We start from the raw sequence: 21,247 nt of genomic DNA on the forward strand, positions 1-21,247 counted from the left end.
CCTGGCCTGAGCTGGGAGTGGGGCTGCGGAGTGAATGGAGCCCTGACTGTGGCTTTAGCCCAAGCTGAAATGTTTAGATCAAATGGACGGGGGCACCCCCTCAGAGGCCTCTCCTATTTGCCCCCTCACATGGATCCTGTCTTACTCTCCTTCATAGCGTGTTTGTATCTGCCTCCTTTGCTGAACTTGATTGTGGAGGTTCCCTTTGTGGGTCATGGCCAGGTCCCCAGTGCCTAGGACAATGCTTAACATACAGACAACACTGGATAAAATATTTGTTGAAGAATGGGTAGGAAAAAAAACACAGAAAGACCAGCAGGTGTGTGAACTAATTTCCGAGTGTCTGGAGACAGGACCAGTAGAGGAGTGGGAAGGGTCTGCAAAGACTTCACGGAAGCAGAACAAAATGAGTGAGGCCTTGGAGGCAAGAGCACAGGCCCAAGCAGAGACTGGAAAATATGAGATAATCTAAGCAAGGTGGTTCCGCCCTTCCTCCCTCTCCCAGCACTTCCTGCTCCAGACAGGGGCTCTGCCTCAACTCAGGCTTCTGTGCCTCCTGTCTGTCCTGCCATGGGTGGAAGGAGTTCTTTCCAAAGCCAGGGTGAGGCCCTTCCAGACCCTGTTTACCCAGGGCCCTGCCCTGTTCCCTGTGAACCGCCCTGCCTGAGAGCACCTAGCAGGGTCAGCTCTCTCTCCACGCCTCCTTCCGACTAGAAGGACCTCCTAGCTCAGAACACTTTCTCAGTGGGGTTAGCATAGTCCTCATCTTCCTTTCTTTGGAGGACAGTGGGCCGCTCTACTCTTGAAAGGGTTACTGTATGAGCACAGGTTACAAATCGGGAGCTTGCGCTCTAATCCCCGCCCCATCCCTCGAAGACTCTGGGTCCTTAAGCCCTCAAGTTCATCTGTAAACAAACATAATACCTCATGGGGTTGTTAGGAGAACCAAGTTATCTTAAAGGGCTTAGCCCAGTGCCTGGTCACCCTATGCTCAGCAAGAGGCTGTGTCCCTGTATGCTGACTACCCTGGCCTGCAGCTTCCCTGCTCCAAGTCAGACTCAGTTTGTAACACAGAGTTCCCGAGTTTTTTGTTTGGTTGGTTGGTTTCTTTTAAACTTACACTCCTTGTACAGGCAGAGCTCCCTGTACTCCTATAATCCACAAGGAACCCACTACAGTGTTCTGCAGGGGTCCTGGCAGCCACGTAATGAGTGCTGATGGCTAATGAACAGAATGGACGTTGGCTACAAGGCTCGGTGGATGCCCTGAAGAGCTTCTTCACATCTTCAGCCCCTCACTGACTCCCTAACCCTTTCCCTAAGAGTTCTGAGGGACAGATGCCCTCTTCTTCCACCCTCCCAGCCACCCCATTTTCCAGCCCAGCTCACAATGCCCAAGGGGCTGATCAGGCACCTCTAGCCCTTTCCTCAGATGCAACTTTGTGCCAACTCTGTTGGAGAAGACAATGGTCAGGCCCACACCAGGAGAAGCCTTAGTGGGCTTAAAGGAAATGTTCTTGTCCCACGTGCAGGGATAAAACAGTTGTTCCATTGTTGGCAGAGCAGGAATGCCAGGGTACCAGGTGTAGCTCAGTACGGTCCCGGAAACTTGACTGGGCAACAAGGGAATGAAGAAAAGGTAGACACGCACACAGAAAAGCTATGGTCAGGTTGGCAATGCACACAGCAGCACCAACTACACAGCAATGCAGAACCTCATCAGCCTATTTATTGTGCCCAGAACCAGCTGGGGTGAGCTCGCCCCAGTACGAGGTCTCTGGTAGTCTCGGGTTGCAGTCCCCTGGGAGGAGGAAGCTGCGGTTGCTAGTTTTCTCACACACTGGTCAAGACTTGTCCGTGAACCAGAGAAGGCTTTGCCAGCTGCCAACAGACTGAGGTGTTAATAAAACACATTCACTCAAGATTTCATCCACTCCTTACATGTTCACCCAAGGCTTCCTCCACACACTGGGACCCAGAGGCTGACAGCTATCGGGCCTGACTTGCTTAGCAGGGAGCTTTCTGTGACCTTAGGTCCCTCATGTTCCTCCAACCTTCCAAACACCAAGTTCTGTCCAGCTACTGTGGCCGAGGAGCAGTTACCATTACAGTATGCTAGAAGGTGGCAAAAGGCAGAGTGGAAAACAACCAGAAAAGGAACAAACTTGGGCTTAAGAAGCAACTAGAAATGGAGTGACCAGGAACATCCCTTAGAAAACTTGATATTGAAAGGAAAAAAAGAAGCCAGGAAGGCTGGGAGATGGCTCAACTGGTAGAGGGCTTGCTGAGTCAGCGTGAGGACCAGAGTTCAATCCCCAGAACACACACAACACAGGCATGGTGGCTTGTATGTGTAGTCCCAGTGGTTATGGAGGTGGAGATATGCTAATCGTTGGGGCTTGCTGTCTAGCCAGCCTAACCTACTTGGCCAACTCCAAGCCAGTGAGAGACCCTGTCTCAAAACATAAGGTTGTGAGCTGGAGAGATGGCTCAGTGGCTGGCACTGGCTGCTCTTTGAAAGAACCTGGGTGTCATTTCCAGAACCCACATGGTGGCTCACAACCATCTGTAACTTGTCACAGGGGATATGACACCTTCCTCTGGCCTCCATGGGCATCGTATGCATGCGATGCACAGACCTGCATGCAGACAAAACACTCAGCATATAAAAATATTTAAAATAAAAAGCACAAGGCAGACAGCACCTCTGAAATGATACTTGCCATTGACATCTCGCTTCCGTACACACCCATGAAGCAGCGAGGGCCTGTTTGTTTTGAAGGTGCACGTTGGATGTGGAAGAGCTCAAAGATGACGAAAAGGGCTGGGCAGATGGAAAGAGAATGAATGCCACTGACAGACAGAGGGGCACCATGGGTGAGCGCAGTTGGGGTGGAACAGAAGACTATGAGAAGCTCGGCTGTGGGGACTCTAGCCATCCAAACGGGAGGGCAGCTGGGTAAATGACTCCTGGGAGAGATGAACAAGACATGCAGGCAATCAGCACGTGGAGGTCAACTCTAGCCGACACACTGGAGAAGAATCAGGCCAACTTCGTGCTCTCCTGATTCGGCCCACATCCCACACCGTTCAGCTGCCAAGACCGCTTAGCTTTTGAGAGCCACCCACCCACTTACATTTTTGTTTGTTTTTGAGACCGAATCTCACTATGTAACCCTGGCTGCCTTGAAGCTCACTGTTGACCAGGCTGTCCTCAAACTCAAGAGATTTACCTGCCTCTGCCTCTCTAGTGCTCAGATTAAAGGCACTAGCCAATATGCCCATCCTTTCTTTTTTCTTTTTTTTTTTTTTTTTTTGAGACAGGGTTTCTCTGTAGACCTGTCTGTCCTGAACTTACCTTGTGGACTAGGCTGGCCTTGAACTCCCAAAGATCTGATTCTCCTGTGCGCTGGGCTTAAAGGCATGCACCACTACACCCAGAACTTCCTTCTTTGTTTTTAAAGAGGGTCTATGTAGCCCAGTTGAGCCTTGGACTCACAATCTTTTTAAAAATATAATTTACTTATTTTTATTGTATGTGCACTGGTGTTTTGCATGCATTCATGTCTATGTGAGGATGTCAGATCTTAGAATTATAGGCAGTTGTATACTGTCCTGTGGGTGCTGGGAATTGAACCCAGGTCCTTTGGAAGAGTAGTCAGTACTCTTAACCACTGGGCCACCTCTCCAGCTCCTGAACTCACAATTTTAACTCTAACCTGGTGTACTAAGACAACCAGCTGTATGCACTGCTCCTAGCCCAGCCACACTCACACCCTTCACAGCCTGTTTATTTGCTACTTTGGGAGAAAGTGCACAGAAAATCATCTAGCCCAAACTGCTTACATGCCCAGGCTGGTGAAAGAGCCAAGTGGCCCAGTGGCTGAGCTGAACCAGATAGCAGGAAGTCTGGTGTTGTGCTCACACCTACAGAACTTCAGGGTACCCCTCCCCCATCCCGATCCAGACTTCATGCAGATGCCACTGCTGACCTGGCACTGGTGGTGTGTCTTGAGATGGGCCACATGAAGGACCTCATGTGGCAAGCACTGGCTAGTGGAGGTTAACAGGCATCTGTGACAAAGCACAAGATAAGTGCAAGGGCCTGTGGGAGGACAGGCAGAGGGCACTGATGACACCCTGGCATGTCAGAGACTTCCCAGATGAAGAATGTCTCATTTGCTTAGGAAGCAAGAGACAACCAGGCAGCTAAGGGGTGTGTGGTTTGTGAACAATGCATTCTATGTCAAACTGCCACATTGGGAGGAAAATGTGGGGTAAGAGTGGAGAGAACAAGCGAACTCAAATATGCTGGAGGAAAAGCCAGGGGTGGGAGTGGGGCACACTTCAGTGCTTATGGACCTGTTGTACAGGGATGTGGGTAGGAGGAGGCTTGGAGCCAGTGGCCTGGCTTTGGAGCTGGTGGGTGGTCTAAGGAGTGGTCCTTAATACCAAATGTACCACAGAGACCCGGCCATTGTGACAGTGCAGTTGCTGTTCCCACCTCTGCCCTTGCTGGTAGGATTCATTTTCATGATCGTAGGTTATATTTACAGAAAAACTTCCAGCCAAAGCCAGAGTTGAGGAATGACTATGAGAGGGTTGGGGGAGACACAAGATGAGAAGGAATTTCTGGCAGGGATGGGAAGAGCACTCATACAGACTTTAGCTGGGAGCTCCTGCCAGGCCTCAAGGAGGATCAACAGGCTAGGAGGACAGCCACTTTATTACAACAGTAAACACAGCCCACACACAGCATCACAGCTCTTCTGCACATCATTACCCGGGCCATCAGAACGTCCTGCAGTGATGAAAACATCTCTCTGGGCTGTCCAGTATACAGCAGCACTAGCCACTTCTCGTGGCTAGGGGAGGGAAGAAGGGAAATGAGATCTAGCTGGAGGCTACCACACTGGAAACGTGTCTAAGGCCTGGCCAGGCCCAGGAAGAGTTTGTTTCAAAAACTAACTCTGGGGACAGAGTGGCAGAAAGAGGCCTGCCCGGGCTCCCTTGTGGGGTGGGGAGATGCAGCTGTAGCTGCTGGGAAAAGGTTGTACTGGAGTCTTAGAGAGGAGGGACGCCACGGGCCCGTCGGATGAGGTTGGCCAGCCGCTTGGCCAGGCCGCCTGATTTGGGCTCTTCAATGTGAAAGGTTCGGGTGAGGAGATTGTAGAAGGAGCCGTAGCACACGGCCACCACAGTGCACGTAAGGCAGATCACATTGTAGGGCATGCTGAAGTCAGGTGTAGGCAGGTTTACCAGCAAGGGCTCTGTGTACAGTCGTACGAAGTAGCTGGAGCCATCAGACACAGGGAACCTAGGGATGGGAAGAAGCGTTGAGACAGGACTGGCTGCTTCTCCCTCTCGCCCTGCCTTCCCCAATCTCCCGCCACAGCCTGTGCTGCAGTCCTAGTAAGGAAGCATCTCACAGGAAAGTGTGCATACTCACACGCAATGCACACACTCTCCTGATTAAAGGCGAGCCACCAGCACTCAAAGGGCCTGCCTTGTCCACTGCCTTAGCCTAAATGACCTCCTCAGGAAAGTAAGTAACCTACTGCACACCAACATCTCCACCGCTGCCACCACCGCCGCCACCACCACCACCACCATTCCTACCTACAATAACCTGCCCTTTGGGCTATGAGCACAGGGGGACAGGCCAGGTGCATCAGGTGCTCTCTTTAGTCCTTGACACTCGATACGTGTCCCACTGATGTTAATAAATTCAGTAGGAATATACTACTACTCTCACCTATTTGTCTTAGCTGAAGCACCTTAGAACCCTTTTATACATTCTTTACAAATTTCACAGACCACCAGGATTTTCATGAGGGCTGGCTAAATCTCATATGACTTTGGAAGAGGCCTGGTAGGCAGTGGAGGATGTAACAGCAGAGGATGTGGTCACACTTACAGAGTATTGAAAAGAGGGCTCCCTTCCCAGTCCACTGGTTTGGCTGCCACCACACTGGGCACAAGGGCACTGAGGACAGATGGGCTGCAGAGAAGTAGATAGACAGGCTGTGTTCTTTACTGGCTCCTCCCACCAAAGAGTAGGAGGCAGACGTGGGGGTAGTCTATTGGAGAGATTCCCACCTGACATAGAAGCCGTGGTTGGGGTCTGGTGTGTACTCGGTCCACTTGAGCAGGGCCCGCTCAAACTGGATGGAGACCTTGGTGACAGAGTTGGCCGGCAGCTGAATGAGCATCTCCAGGAGGTGGGGCTGCTGCCGGTCCTGGGCGGGTTGGTAGTGGATGTAACCTGGATGGGGTAAGAGCCACCTAGACTCTGTTCCTAAAAACCAGACTCCTCCCGCTCTGTCTTGGGGTCAGAGGTCAAGCTAGGGAAGCAAGAGGATTCTCAGAAAAGGAGGAACATGTTTCCTATATCCCAGGATAGTTAAAAGCGGTTGCCATGGATGCGGCAGACAATCAGTCTTTACATTGCTAAACCTGGGGCGTCTTGGCTATGGGGATGGCTCATGGGTAAAGACGTCTGCTGCCAGCTCGACAACATTGCTTGCTTCAATCCTTGGAACCCATATGGTGAAGGAGACTCAACTCCTGCGAGCTCCCCTCTGACCCCTTCACATGTACCCCAGAACAGACACCCCTCAAGTAAATAAATAAATAAATAGACAGAAATCTAAACTGGGGCACCAGACATCATTATCTAATGTAATACAAGAGGAAGCCCAGAGTCACTTGGGAATTCTTCCCAAAAATATAGGACATAAATCTAATCAGGTTTCTAAATCTAATACCAGCTCACAAGAAATGCACGGGTGAGGTGTACACATTAAATAGCAGCACAAGGACAAATCCAGAATGTCAAATATTTCTTAAAACAGATGGCCCAGTTTTAGCAAATAACATTTTTTAAAAAGTATGTATGAGAGAGCCATAAGAAAACCTGTTACTTTGTAAGCGAATTACAAAATAAAATTAGGTCGGGTGGTGGTGGTATGCACCTTTAATCCCAGCACTTGGGAGGCAGATCTTTGAGGCCAGCCTGGTCTACATAGCGAGTTCCAGGACAACACAGTTCTAGGCTACACAGAGACCCTGTGTCAAAAAAAACAAAATAAGCAAATAAATAAACAAAAAGCTGTGACCTGCTATGGACTGGTATTAACACTCACCAAGCATGAGGTTCTGGGTTCAATGTCCAGCACAATCATGTTTTCAGTAGTTCTTTTCGAATTACTTTATTGTTGTTTTATATTTAGGTATGTGTCTGTAAGTGGGTATGTGCACGAGTACAGTATTCAAAAAGGCCCCAACAGGGGTCAGATCCCCCAGAACTGGAATTAGAGGTAGCTGTGAGACACCTGATGTGGATGACAGGAACCAAACTTGGGTCCTCTGGAAGAGCTGTGAGTGCACTTCACCTGCTGAGCCATCTCTCCAGCCACTCCACCACCAGCACCATTATTTAATAAAAATGGTGGTGGGGGTGGGGGGTTTGGCTGAACTCAGTGGCAGAACACTTGCCTCACAGGTACAAGGCCCTGGGCTCAGCCCCAGTATTGCTAAAAGATCGAAAGGGAAGCACACACAAAATGCAGCACGTGACTAATCACAGAACTGAGTGGAGGAGGAGGAGATCACAAGCTTTCTGAGATTCCCGCTTAATTTTTCCTCAAACCTAAAACTACCCTAAAAAATAAAGCCCACTTCCTTCAATAATGGACTACGATATGAAGTAGAAGCAAATAAGCCCTTTCCTCCTCAACTTGTTTTTGGTTATGTTGTTTTATCACAGCAATAAAAACCATAATTGGGACTGAAGTTGGTACCAGGAGTAGGCTATTGCTGTGACAGACATGACCATGTTATTTTAGGGAGGATTGTAGAAGGACTTTGGAACATTGGGCTAAAAAAGCCATTGAGTGTTGAGAATTCAGTGAACTGTTCTGTAAGATACTGTGCAGGAAATCTTATGAAAGAAGTGGGAAACAGTAAGATCTGGAGCGAACAGGAACTCCACAAGGAGAGCAACAGAACCAAAAATTCTGAGCACAGGGGTCTTTCCTGAGACTGATACTCCAACCAAGGACTATGCATGGACATAACCTAAGACCCCTGCACAGATGGAGCCCATGGCAATTCAATATTCAAGTGGGTTCCATTATAATAGGAACAGGGACTGTCTCTGACATGAACTGATAGCCTGCTCTTTAATACCTCCCCCTGAGGGGGAAGCAGCATTACCAGGTCACAGAAGAAGACAATGCAGCCACTTCTGATGAGACCTAATTGACTAGGATCAGAAGGAAGGAAAAGAAGACCTTCCCTATCAGTGGGCTTGGGGAGAGGCATACATGCACAGGGTGGAGAAAGGGAAGGATGTTGAGAGCAATACAGACAATGGAGGCCTGGCTTATGAAGTTTCAGAGAGAGGCAAAGACTCTACCAGGCCATTTATGTGAAGAATCTGTGGTGTCAGCTGGAGCTGAAGAATTAGCCATGATTAACAAGAGACCACCAAAGTAAAACCTTTGCTTCGCTGGGACAACAGATGCTGGTCAGCTCTGGCTGAAGAACTAGCTATGATTAAGAAGAAACCAGCACCACTGAGGTGAAATCTTCGGGGAAGTGTTTTCGGAGTCACCTAGGTGGTGCTGGTTTGAAGGTATGAAGGTGTCATGACAGCACCCGAGGCTTGGCACTATGTGGCAGGGCTGGACTCTCTCTGAAGAGAGTTCAGGAGAGGCTACTGGTGGAAGTGCAGCCAAGTTGCAGCAAAAGACCCTAGCATTTTGGAGATGCAGTACCATGGGATGACCACCAAAATCAGCTGTAGCAGAGGAGTGGAGCCAGTGGGAGTCTAGAAGATAAGCTATGTATGTTGTAGAGGGCAGAGCAAAGACATGACCCAAACTCATTCGAGGAGCCCAGAGTTATGCTGGAGTTTAGTTTTGTTATGCCGTTGGAGTTTGCTCTTCATTTGGTTTCCGATTATGACTGTTCCCTGGTGAGAAAGTATTTAATTTTAATATTATAGGAGCCTACAGTTGAGAAGACTTTTGAAATTTTTGTTTGTTTTTTTTCAAGACAGGGCTTCTCTTTGTAGCGCTGGCTGTCCTGGAACTCATGGTAGACCAGGCTGGCCTTGAACTCTAAAGGCCTGTGCCTCAACTGCTTGGCTGAGACTTTGAATTTTAAGAGTTTGGATTTTAAGAGACTGGATATTTTAAAGAGATAGAATTCTTTCCTTCTTGACTTCCTTTGTTTTTGGCTTTTCAAGACAGGGTTTCTCTGTGTAGTCTTGGCTATCCTAGATCTAACTGTATAGATCAGGCTGGCCACAAATTTACAAAGATCTGCCTACCTCTGCCTCCCCAGTGCTGGGATTAAAGACATGTGCCACCACTGTGAGGCTAAGAGATAGAATTTTTAAGCATTTGAATTTTTAAGGGCTGTGATATTAATGTGTGATTTTGGGGAAGAACAAAAAATGAAAGTTTATGGCTTAACGGTGATGTGTTTGTGTATCAGGTCAACCTCTTTACTCTCCCAAGAAAGTGAAGAAACTATATACCCTACCTCTGCTGCCTTCTCAGCTTCCACGACCTGTTTCTCCTTGCCTGACCCATTGTGTCTTAGAGGCTAGGTATCATGAAGCATAAGGACATGCTCATGGGCTCAGAGAGGACAAAGTGAGAATGAATGAAGCTGCTGGCCACAGAATGCTCTAAGAACCATCGGCACTATGTGCTCTAACTGCTTTTGCTTTGTAACTTACTTCTGAATCTAACACAGTGACGCTTTCTGCTGCATGTTTTTCAAACTGTTCCTAACCCTCTCTTTCCACCCGCACAGGCCTTCAGGTTTACGCTGGGAAGTACTGAGAAGTGAATCTGGAGGGCTGAAAAGATAAATGCGCTTAGGTGAGCTGGGAGGGCCTGGTCGGGACTTAGCTCCTCACTTGGTTTGTTCTCCTTGCCCTTGGAGGTGATGGTGAGAGTGTGCACATACAGCCGCAGGTACCAGGGCACAGTGTCCAGCAGCAGCACGGGGAAGGCCCGGTAAGGATGGGAGTTGTACAGCAATGTACTCAGCTCGCCCTTCTGTAGCCCGTAGCCACTCACATACCGCTGCGCATGCAGGAAGGGCACAGGTAGGGCCTCTGTGAAGAGAAAAGAGAGTCAACACTGAATTGCTCTCACAGGACAGTCACTTCCCACCCCAGATTCTTGGGCCGTGCTCAGAGTCCCAGATAGGGGAATAGGTGTGGAAAAGCTCTGCCATCAGAACTGGGAAGCCTGGGCTCTGGGATCATCCATCTTCCCTCGCTCCTGAGGATAAGATGATAACTACTACCATGTGCTCATGTGTCTAACGCTGTGTCCCCTTCCTGCCCATACCTGTCCCCTCAGGGTGTTCCTCCCTTTCCCTTGATGACAACGATAATGAACAGAAGCTTCTCTTTTAGCACTCTATGTTTCAGCATGGCATAACTTCAGAACTATTTGGCCAACTGAGTGCACGAATAAACTGTATTTTATATCAATTGTTAATCCCACCCACTAGGTACTAGTGTCCCTGCTTTGTTATAGACAATAGGGCTTAGTGGAGTTAGGCACTTGCCTGGTTACTGTGATTGGAGGACCTGGGTTTAGAACCGGGGACACAATAATGCAGCCAGTTGGGTCTGAATCCCCATGAACTTGAAGAAAAGACATAAATCTGAGAGTCTGCTGCATGGGCTCCTCATCAACTCACCATTATCTGGGGGTCTCTTCCATTTGAGCTGGAGGTTGAGGTTGCGGGAGTTATTGATCATGGCTGTGTCAAACAAGTCATAGACGGCATAGGTCTTCTTGGTGCCCAAAATGACATCCTGGTATGTGGAAGTCGGGGGAGGGCTCACCTCCAGTGTTTCGTTGTCCTGGCAACACAAGGGCAGCACTCAGAAACACGCAGGGGGCAGGATCATGTTGGGGAAGAAGGGTGTGTGTGGCTAGACACCTTGGTACCTGGCTGTAGCCTGTGATGTCCACATACACCAGGCTCTGCGATGCCAGTGGGCAGGCCTCTGTGAGAGTCCGGGAGAACATGCGAAAGAGGGACCAGTCTGGGGGGAAAAACAGGGCTGAATAAGGGCAGGGCTAGGTGGATCCATGAAGACAGAGCAGGACTGTGACAGGCAGCTTACCCTTCTTCCCCTGTCCCGTGATAAAGGCATCAAAAACAACCGAAAGGGTCTGCCGCAGCTCCCAAGAGATGCTGGTGCAATGAGCATTCTGTCATGAGGACCAATGGTAGCAGTCAGGGACTTTACTCCCATCCAACATGCAGCCCCATCTCACTTCTACTTTCCTTCCCTGTGGAGCACTTGACCCTAAGCCAGATCCCATGTCAACAGCTTTAGTGCATCAGTTTGATGAACCATTACAACCACCCCAAAGTAGAATCTATTATCCTCGTGTGACAGATGAGAGAATAAAGTTCATGGAAATGAAATGATTTCCTCAAGGTCATGCCAGCTGGCGAGTGACTGAGCCAGCAGCTGCACTCACATGGCTGCTGCTCCTGACTTTGTGCTCCACGAGAAAGATTTATTGAGTGCTCCCCAGGCAACCACTCAATTACCCTGGGGCACAGCCAATAACCCACATAATGAGTATCGTTCCTGCCACGCACTGCTCACTCAGCCAGAGTCAGACACAGTTACCTGCACGGCTTCTCAGAGCCTCTGGATAACACCTACCCCAGCTCCCCATGACTTACTCTACAGATCGGACGGATGTGCACTGCCTGGGAGTGGTAACTGGTATGGAACAGACGATCTGCCTTCAGTAGCACGGAGAGACCTGCCTGAGGGAGGCAGGAAGAGATATAGACCTGGCCAGTACCCTGCATGGGGCACCTGACATGGGGGCACAGATTCTCTTAAACATACTCTGACTGCCAGACTGTGAGGGGACATCTAAAACTCCCTTCCCCTTGTGGGACTCTCACTCACCCACACCCACCTTGGAACTACATGGCAAGAGCTTCTTCCATGGGGTGAGGTTTTCAGTGCAGACGACCTCCCGAGGTAGCACCGCATAGCGCAGGAAGTAGTGATCAGTGTCTGAGGGAGATAGAGGTCTGTTGAGGGTATATCTGGGTCCTGCCCCTCAGGAGCCACACTCTAAAGATGTGGGTGACCCCACCCGTTCCCCATACCACTCTAGTACCACTGCCAAGTGCTCCCACCTCCAGGTCAGGGAGTCGGCAATGCAGAGACAGCAGTCTTAGGAAGCTACCTGGGACTCGCATACCCACAGCAATTAGGATCTTGCCCAGCTGCAGATAAGTAGACCAAGGAGGAGGCGAACATTGGGGTAGAAGGTACAAGGAAAAAAGGCCGCAAGGGCTCTCTCACCATTGGCCAGTCCCAGAGGTTTGAAGGAGGCGGTAGGAGTGACAGTATTGGTGGAGTCAATGAAGTTGAGGGATGCGCAAAAGATCCCTGAGAGGACATTACTGAGCTCCTTCCAAGATTTATCCACACTAGAGAGAGATAAAAACCTACTTACTGTCCTGTGGTTATACCTGTGTAACTCCAAATATTGCATAGCCTCCATCATATGGCCACAACTAACGGCCAAGTCCATAGTAGAATGTGGCTGTATCTCAGCCACAAGACAAGCCAGGTGATGGACGTCAACATTACTACCCCTGCTCAGTGATGCCCTCACCTCATCTTACCTCCTCAGTCCCTTCTCTGGGCATCTCAGCAGCCCTGCAGTCTTTGTCCAAGTGGTTCATCTTTCCTGGCAACACTCTGCTGCCTTCAAATTCTGCTCCAGTCTTATCCCCCTCCTCCAAGGAACCTTTTTCGCTCTCCTCAAGCACAGCTCATTTGCACTGTTGTGTTTCTGAGCATTCAAAACCCCACTTAAGTCCTTTTTAGGAGACAGCTAGGTGGTGGTAGCATATTGCCCTAAGCACCATGCTACAGTTGGTGTGCGTAATACTGACCCATATAATAGTCCACAAGTTTAAAATTACTTGTTGATATTTAAATGTCAATTCTCATGTAAAAGTCTGTTTGCTCTTGAAAGTAACACATTAGCTCTCCACTGTCACGGTAACAATCCATAGGAACTGAGTGGTGGCTACCTACTTCAGATTGTCACACGGGCTCTTGGATTTCCCACAAACCCTATCACCATCACTGCTCTAAACCTGGTGATATTTGCACTACTGATCCTTAGAGGTTGGTTAAGAGGAAACACCCTTAAATGCTCATTCCGGTGCTTTATCAGTGCTTTTACTCCCTCAGTCACTGGTATTTTGTGGCCTAGGGTGAAATAAGTTTGCAACCTCTGCATGGAAAAACTACTCCAGGATGGTCACAGCAGCTACTGGGAGAGTCTCTGTAGCTCACAGGCAACAACTAGAAACTTGATTCTGCTCTAAATCGAAACACCCCACAGCCCAATGCTACCCCACAAATGTTTTGTTAGGCATGGATGTGTGTGTGTATATATATATAACATACATATATTACATATATATTATATATATTAATATATAATTATATATATATATATTACAAATGAATGTCTTTAAAAAAAAATCTAGGGGCTGGAGAGATGGCTCAGAGGTTAAGAGCACTGGCTGCTCTTCCAGAGGTCCTGAGTTCAATTCCCAGCAACGACATTTTGCCTCATAACCATCTATACTGAGATCTGATGCCCTCTTCCAGCATGCAGGTGTACATGCAGGCAGAACACTGTATATATAATAAATAAATAAATCTTTTTTAAAAATTCTATTTGCCAGTTATCTGCAGCCTAGCATCCCACCAACAGGCACCAATCACCAGCCACTTTTCTCTTTAGGTAAATGCTTGTACTGCTTGCAAGTATTCGAGCCAGGATTTCACTGAACAAAGTAAAGACTGTCATTCAGTGGTGAGTAATCTCTTCGTTGTTGTCTGTGCATGCACACTGATGCATGGAGGTGTGGAGGCCAAAGGTCAACAACATGTGTCTTCTTCATTCCCTCTCCACTTTTTGGAGGGGTTGCTGGGGGGGGGGGGCATAGGGTCTCTCATTGAACTTGGAGCTCAGTGATTCAGCTAGACTGGCTTGTCCAGCAAACCCGTCCCGCCTGTTTCCACCTCCTCAGTTCTGGGATTACAAGCCTGCATCACCAACCCAGCTTTTTAAACTGAGTTCTGGAAATTAAACTCAAGTCCTCAAGCTAGAATAGCATTTTACTGACTGAGGCATCTCCCTAGCCTTGTAATGTCATTTCTTACTTCCAAAATCAGTTTTAGCTCGGTGGGATCACCTCCTATTGGAGCAGCTGATCCCAAATGACAAAATGACAACACCTTTCCCTGCCACACTTAACAGGCCTCAAGGTGGGAACTCACTCTGTGACAGTGTCTTGGAACCAGACCCAGAGCTCTGCACCTGATGGAGCCTGAAGGAAGGGTGGCCCCCAATATCGGGTCCTCCAAAAGCCTTGCGTGAATGACAGGTGTAGCTCCCTCAGAGAATACTTGGAGATCAACTGTCCAAGGGCTTTGGGGAAGAGCCTGTAATGAGACACTGAAGAAACCAGGGAAGGTGAGTGGTGACCCAGACCCAGAACCTCACCCAGGGATCAGGCCCGCCCCCAGAGATGGCTCTTTTTACGAACTCAACAAGGTGCGACAGAAATTTTTCTCAGGTCCGGAACTCACCTCCTTCTCGCTGCAGATCCGAGTCCCAACGTGTGCGAAACTGGAATGTGGCGGCCACATCGCCGGAAGGCAGCGGGGTGATAACGAGCTCCTCTCGCAGGCTGTCGCGTGGGCGCTCTGCGTTGGCCCAGCAAGCCTGTCCTACCAGCAAGAGCAACAGCACAGCGAGCGGCATGGCCGCCGCCATGCCTGCGGCCCCTTCCGCCTCCCAGCAGCGCCCGCGCCCATCGAAAGCGGTTATCCAATAGCAAGAGGGTATGAGGAAGGACTTCCGGTACCTTCCCGGAAACCACAGTGTGGTTTCCAGCGGTACACCGCCTCCGCTGCACAAATCCTGGCGATCGCTACCCAGCGTGAAGGTGCCGTGGGCTTGTAGCGGGGAAGACGGGGCTGGAGTGAGGGCCCTCAAGGTGTTTCCACCCGCTAGGAAGTGCGCAACGCGCAGCCTGGCCCTTTCGTAATTGAGGGAACGTACTGAAAAATCCCAGGATTGAGTTCTGGGATTACCGGCGTGAGCTGGAAATGTCTTTTGTCTCTACTTACCTGGTTCTAAACCTAGCCAGCAACTCTGAAAGCAAAACTGTCCTGAAGGCCAACACCCTCCCTGTGTTCTTTATTATAAATAAAGTGTATGGCAAAACTGAAAGAACAAGCTGTTAAAACGTGCTTCTCCAACCTTGTAAAAGAATTCCACCGTTAACTGGTTGTTATGGGTGCACGCCAAGTCCACCACAGAGTAGATTTCACACGCGGTTATCCTGTATTCTCGGAATTCCGCTTTGTTCAAATTTCTCTCTTGTAACATTAGCTGGGTTTTTTTTTTTTTTTTTTTTTTTTTTAATATACCACCGTAACTTGAAACCTCACAGATATAGAATGTTCCTAAAACTTGGGACTGAGGATGTAACTAACACAGTGGGAAAGTGCCTAGCATGCATGAGACCTTGGGTTCATACCCAGCAGAGCACTGCGTGTTGGGACGGAACCTCCACATTTAAACATAACAACCTAACGTCTCAGAAAACAGTCTAATGCCTCTTCCCTGTCAACATCTATCTCCAGGACACATTCTAGAGGCAACCATTGTTCTTGTAATAGATTAATATGTTCTAGGACCAAACGTAAATTATACTTGTAATGTGTTGTCTGTTCTTTCCCAAAAGGAATGATTTTGAAACCACACTGTGGTTTGGAGACTGAAACCATAGCTTCATGGGAGTTGGCTCGACAGCACCCTCTCATCTCTAGGGACACAATGCTGCGTGGCCTCATAGTCCCACGTGTATACGGTTATTACTGTGTAGTGCTAACACTTGTATTGATTAGCCAATTTCTCCATTCTGTTGGTGGGCATTGGTATTCTTGGCAGTTTTGCTTATAGTGGGCAAGGTTGATTATGGTCTGTACAAGTTGCTTTATACACATCTGTTTATCATGTCCCTTGGGAGAATATTTAGAAGCAGGATGGATGGATCAAAGAGGAAGTGTAAGAAATTGTCAGACCTTTCTCCAAAATCTGTCTCTTAAAATATGAGAGTTTAGCCAGATGCAGCAGTGCATGCCTCTAATCCCAGCATTTGGAGAGGAAGAGTAAGTTTAAGGCCAGCCTGATACACACAGTGAGTACCAGTGGCTACGCAGAGAAACCCTGTATCAAAAATGAAACAAACCCTGTATCAAAAATGAAACAAAGAGAGAGAGAGAGAGAGAAAGAAAGAAAGAGTTTAGCTAGGTATAGTGGTACACTCCTTTAATTCCAGCACTCGGGAGACAGAGGCAGGTGTATCTCTGTGAGTTTAAGGCCAGCCTGGTCTACACAGTGAGTTCCAGGACAGCTAATGCTATAATGAGACCCTGTCTCAAAACAAAATCCCAAATAAATAAAAACAATATGACAAGAGCTATGATTGCTCCACATCCTAGTTAACATTTGGTATTTTTAGGTTTAGGAGTCAGCTATCTGGATGATCTCACTGTAGCACCAATGTTCATTTTCCTCACTAATGGTGTTGAGCACCTGTTTGTGCTCCTGTTATCCATTCATTTATCTTCTCTCATGAAAGATCTGCTAAATGTCTTTTGTACACTTTTTTTTTTTTTTTTTTTTTTTTTTTACTTTATTATTGAGCTGTAGCTGTTTCAGTGTTAAACTGATTTTGTTTTCCACTTGCCCTCCAGGAAATACATTCATGAAGAATTTTGTGAACAGATTCTCAGTAAATCTCAGAACTGTATTTCTAGGAAAAGCCCAAACTTTGGTGTTAGGATGGCTTACCAAGACAGACTCCCAACAAGAAATGAATTGTTAAAAAGATAACTTGAGGGAAGCTGAAGAGATGGCTCAGTGGTTAAGAGCTACTGCCTGCCTTCCCAGAGGGCCTGAGTTCAATTCCCAGCAACCACATGATGGCTCACAACCATCTATACTGGCATCTGATGCCCTCTTTTGGCATGCAGGTGTATATGCAGATAGAGCACTCAGATAAATCTGAGAGGGAGGAGGGAGAGAGTGGGAGAGGGAGAGAGACGACTTTAGTGGCTGCAGAGATGGTTCAGTGTTTAAAGAGCACGTACTGTTCTTCCAGACACCTGACTTTGGTTGGGTGGGCCACTTATAACTCCAGCTCCAGGAGATCCAATGCCTCTCGCCTCTGAGGGCACTTGCACTCATGTGCACGAGCCTACACACACATACACATAATCTTAAAAAATTATTGAAAAGATGGCTTCATTCTCCCACATCTAGTGTTTCTGATTCCATCAGACATGCTGTAAATAAGGGAGAGATTAGGTGTCATGTAAGGGTACAGATCTCCACAGTGGCCTTTAATCTGCACAAGTATGAGCAACCTGGGCATTGCTTTTTCTCATCTGTAAAAACCTATATGCAAGGGGCTGGAGAGATGGTTCAATGGCTGGAAGCACTTGCAGAAGACCCAAATACTGTTCCCAGCACCCACTCTGATTGCTCCACAATGGCCTGCTACTCTAGCTCTAAGACATCTGATGCCCTTAGGGCTCCATGGACACACATACACAAATAAAAGGACTTTTTAAAAACCAGCCTACTTTCAGGGTCATGGTTAATAGAATAAATTAAATTATGTACATGTTTGAGATTAATAGCCAAACAACCCTACCTATCAGTTAAATAGGACTATTTTCATTTAAAAGATTAAAACAAAAACCTAAATTAAAGCTCACAGAGCTAAGAATAATGGCTATTATCACCAGCCTCCAAATATATATTTTTTTACAAAGGAAGCTGCCATCATAATCATTTCAGCTTACGCTGTTTCCTCCTGAATTGTTTCCATCAGCATGGGCCTGTCCATCTCCTGTTAAGTCTTGCCCTCCTCCTCTTGTAGCAGGCCGTAATCATCCATGCAGTTGTACTGTTGCCTGGGTGGTCTCATGGGCTGAGCTGAATGTGTTGAAATGAGGCTTTCTGGGGAGGTTGTAGATGCCTCAGGTTGAGATGTGTGGGTAACCTCCGCTGATGCAGTTAGTTGTTTTTGTGAAAATCGATTCTGTTGGGGAAGTTGTAGGTCCCTGAGTGAAGACTGTTTGGGATGTGTCTGCTATTGGAGTTGCTTGTGTTGAAATTGGGGTTCTAAGGGGAGGTATGGTATCTCCTAAATGTTCTCCATCCATTTTCCATGGCATGCCTGCTCCTGAAGCTCTTGGTCAACTTGGTATTTTTGTTGTCTGTGCACATCATCAATATACGCAGTTCATGTCTGAATGAACAGACATGAGGCCACAGTCCTGTTATCCTCGCATTACCTTGCTGTTTGCAGGATTCTGCACACTCCTGGGGGCTGTTACAGGATATGGTGACCAGCTGACCTGTGATCCCTCCTGTTTTCTCCATAGCACAAGGTTCTGCAAAGATGAGTTTAGTCTTCTTCCTTCTTCAGAGTCTAACAGGATGTCTACACAGAAAGCCTTGCAATAGAAAGAAGCCACACTGTGGCTTGGAAGACTGAAAGCTGGGCTCCTTAATTTGGAGTTGGCTCTAAATCAGCATGTCGTCTCCAAGGATACTGTGTGGTCTGAGGAAACAGTGAACTGTAAATGAAGCCTCTGAAGGCTAGCCAGCCCCCTGTGGTTTGGCAGAAAGTGGGGTCATTGTCTCAACCAGGAAGTGGTCTTGTGGTCCCACTGACCCTGGTCTTTTCCAGACAGCGGTGGGGCTCACACTAGCTCAACTGGAGATTTCCCAGGGGATCACAAACAATTCTGTTTCTCAAGAGTCCTGTAGATCCCACCCCCAAGAAGGCTCCTGCCCTAAACTCCACAATCTTAGCATTGTGTGTCTAGAGGACGAAAAGATTAATTGGAATGTTGTTGGTAACCTCACTCTGGAGAAAAGAGGGGTGGTCCTAAGAAGCCTCGTCAGAGCTTGAGTGGGTCCAGAGGCCACAGTTCAAGAGAAGGATGGGCCCATTGAGAGAGAGGTAGACCTTTGCCATGGTCAGGGAAGGTGGGCACAAGACAAGGACTATTATCTGTAACAGGAGCAACTTAGAGAAATTCTAAGGGTTAACTTGAGGCTGGGTCCCTGGCCCAACTTCACAGATGATCTCAGCCTGAATCCAGACACTTTTGGGCAAAAGACACAAGTTCACAGAGACAGGAGAAAGCTGAAGGGAACTCTAGCTGAATTGGAGATCCCACAAATTTCTCAGTAATGTTAGAGACAGTAAAATACAATGGCTTCCTGGTAGAAAGAATGAAATAGTAAGCAGAGTGTCCCTCAGCCTGAAGAGCTTTGGGATTTAGGCTAAAGGTCATTTATCCTGCATGTAGTGTTTTGATATATGAAGGGGTTGGGGGAAGGGTCTAAATGACCTTTAATGTGAGAAATGAACTGAGATCCTTAAGGCTGGGTCCTTAAACTTCTCTCATTCAACATTCTCTGGGCAAGTTCTTTCTCACCACAGCTTCACTTCCCATCCATGCACTGACTAAAGCGTATTTGCATGTTCATTTTTCAGTCAAATCCTTTTACCCAAATTCCACACTCATGAATCCTGGTCCCTGCTTACCATGTTGTCTTGGATGTATCAAAAACACTCAAACTCAGTATGCTAAAACAAATTTATTACAATCTTCTGCCCAAACCCTACAAACCATTCTATAGCATGAGGTAGAAACAATACTCTACCTTTGTCCCCTTCCTTCCTAACTCACCCAATAAACAGGTTTCCAAGCTTGCCTCTCAAGTCCTCTAAATCTTCCACCTTTCTTTACTCCATCACTTCTACCCTGGCTCTTATCTCTTATTTAGGTGAATGCAATCATCTGGTTTCCAGGCATCTGATCCCTTGTAATCAGTATTCCTCAAGGGGCCTTCCAGCCTCTCTTTCCTCCCTTAGCCTATTCCTCCTTATTACTCAGATCTCAGCTCCAATGTCACTTCCTCAAGGGAGACTCCCTGGTGACCTCTCTGAATAGGCTGGCTGCTTTGTCACACTAGTCATAGTTGCAAATTTGTATTTGGGCTCCACTACACTTGAGCTCTGTGACAGAATCGACTTTTTGTCAATACTGTAGTTGTGATTTATACTTGTTAAGTAACAATATGTAATATTTATGAAGCAGATAATGTCAATTTCTTTATACCCTGCTCCAGCCGGAGTAGGGTAATCACTACAGCCTACTGGACCACTGTTACCACTTTCATACATTACTATATTATTTGTCCATCTAAAGCCTGCCTTCTCCAGACTATTCTCTAAACTGTAGCCAGAATCCCCTCACCCCCGACAGGGTTTCTCTGTGTAGCCTTGGATGTTCTGGACTCACTTTGTAGACCAGGCTGGCCTAGAACTCCGAGATCTGCCCCTCTCTGTCTCTCTGAGAGCTGGAATTTCAGGCATGCACCACCCTACCTGGTCAGAAATACATTTTAAACAAGCAAGTCCAACTGATAAAGCAGCCTGCTTCCATCTTAGGCCTAAAAGCCATTTTACTGTAAGACAAACTAGGTTTTTCCTGTTTATAATTAACCCTCTGTTTCTCAAAGATTGGGCTACGCCCCAGCTGTAACCTTAACTACAAATGCTTCTGTATTGCCTGTCCCAGGAAGCAGCAACCATGTCTTTGTTTCAAAAAGTTGTTCCAACCATCTTGAAAACCTCCGTTTCAAAGTTGTAATGACCACCCTGCTATGACCATCTTTGTTATGTTCTACTTCTGTAGCCCCACCTATTTTTCCTGATAAACCCATTTGGAACCCCCTAGCCTGAACTATAAAAACCTTATCTTCCCCATGTTTAATGCTGATCTCTTGAACCCTGCCTTTAGAAAGAGACAGCCTGGGTGCATGAATAAAAAGTTCCTTTAATCAATTGACCATGATGACTTAGTGGTCTTTCTCTCCTTGTGTCTTTGGGATTAGCACAACAGTCCAAGCTCTTTAACATGGCCTCTGTCCATGAAAACTGCTCATAACTACTCTTCTTTTGCTCCTTAGTAACAAAACCCTGACCTGTCAAGGCAGTAGGGGCACCTATTAAAAGGGACATTTCAGCCTCTCACTAGGTGC

At 47.5% G+C, this 21,247-nt stretch overlaps 1 protein-coding gene across 1 annotated transcript; it reads right to left on the minus strand.

Moving 5' to 3' along the window:
* Nucleotides 1-4,707: 4,707 nt before the first annotated feature.
* On the minus strand, nucleotides 4,708-14,918 carry Pigt (phosphatidylinositol glycan anchor biosynthesis class T). The gene is made up of 12 exons (XM_055596142.1): nucleotides 14,695-14,918; nucleotides 14,383-14,560; nucleotides 12,379-12,506; nucleotides 11,984-12,084; nucleotides 11,739-11,825; nucleotides 11,164-11,251; nucleotides 10,985-11,082; nucleotides 10,731-10,896; nucleotides 9,934-10,134; nucleotides 6,099-6,264; nucleotides 5,917-6,000; nucleotides 4,708-5,316 (listed from the first exon to the last, which is right to left on the minus strand). The coding sequence occupies exons 1-12, from the start codon at nucleotides 14,879-14,881 to the stop codon at nucleotides 5,064-5,066; spliced, it is 1,737 nt and encodes a 578-aa protein (XP_055452117.1). The 5' UTR covers nucleotides 14,882-14,918; the 3' UTR covers nucleotides 4,708-5,063.
* Nucleotides 14,919-21,247: the final 6,329 nt, after the last annotated feature.

Source organism: Psammomys obesus, unplaced genomic scaffold (assembly GCF_907164565.1).
Source record: "Psammomys obesus unplaced genomic scaffold, mPsaObe1.curated_primary_1811, whole genome shotgun sequence".
Lineage (NCBI taxonomy): Eukaryota > Metazoa > Chordata > Mammalia > Rodentia > Muridae > Psammomys > Psammomys obesus.

Bases quoted from the DNA above. Each gene is read 5' to 3' on its own strand.
- Pigt (XM_055596142.1), bottom strand. From the start codon at position 14,881: ATGGCGGCGGCCATGCCGCTCGCTGTGCTGTTGCTCTTGCTGGTAGGA. The intron at 12,507-14,382 runs GTGAGTTCCCAC...ATCTCTCTCTAG, and splicing joins TTCCAAGACACTGTCACAGA to TGTGGATAAATCTTGGAAGG. The intron at 5,317-5,916 runs GTAAGTGTGACC...TCCCATCCCTAG, and splicing joins AGCCCTCTTTTCAATACTCT to GTTCCCTGTGTCTGATGGCT.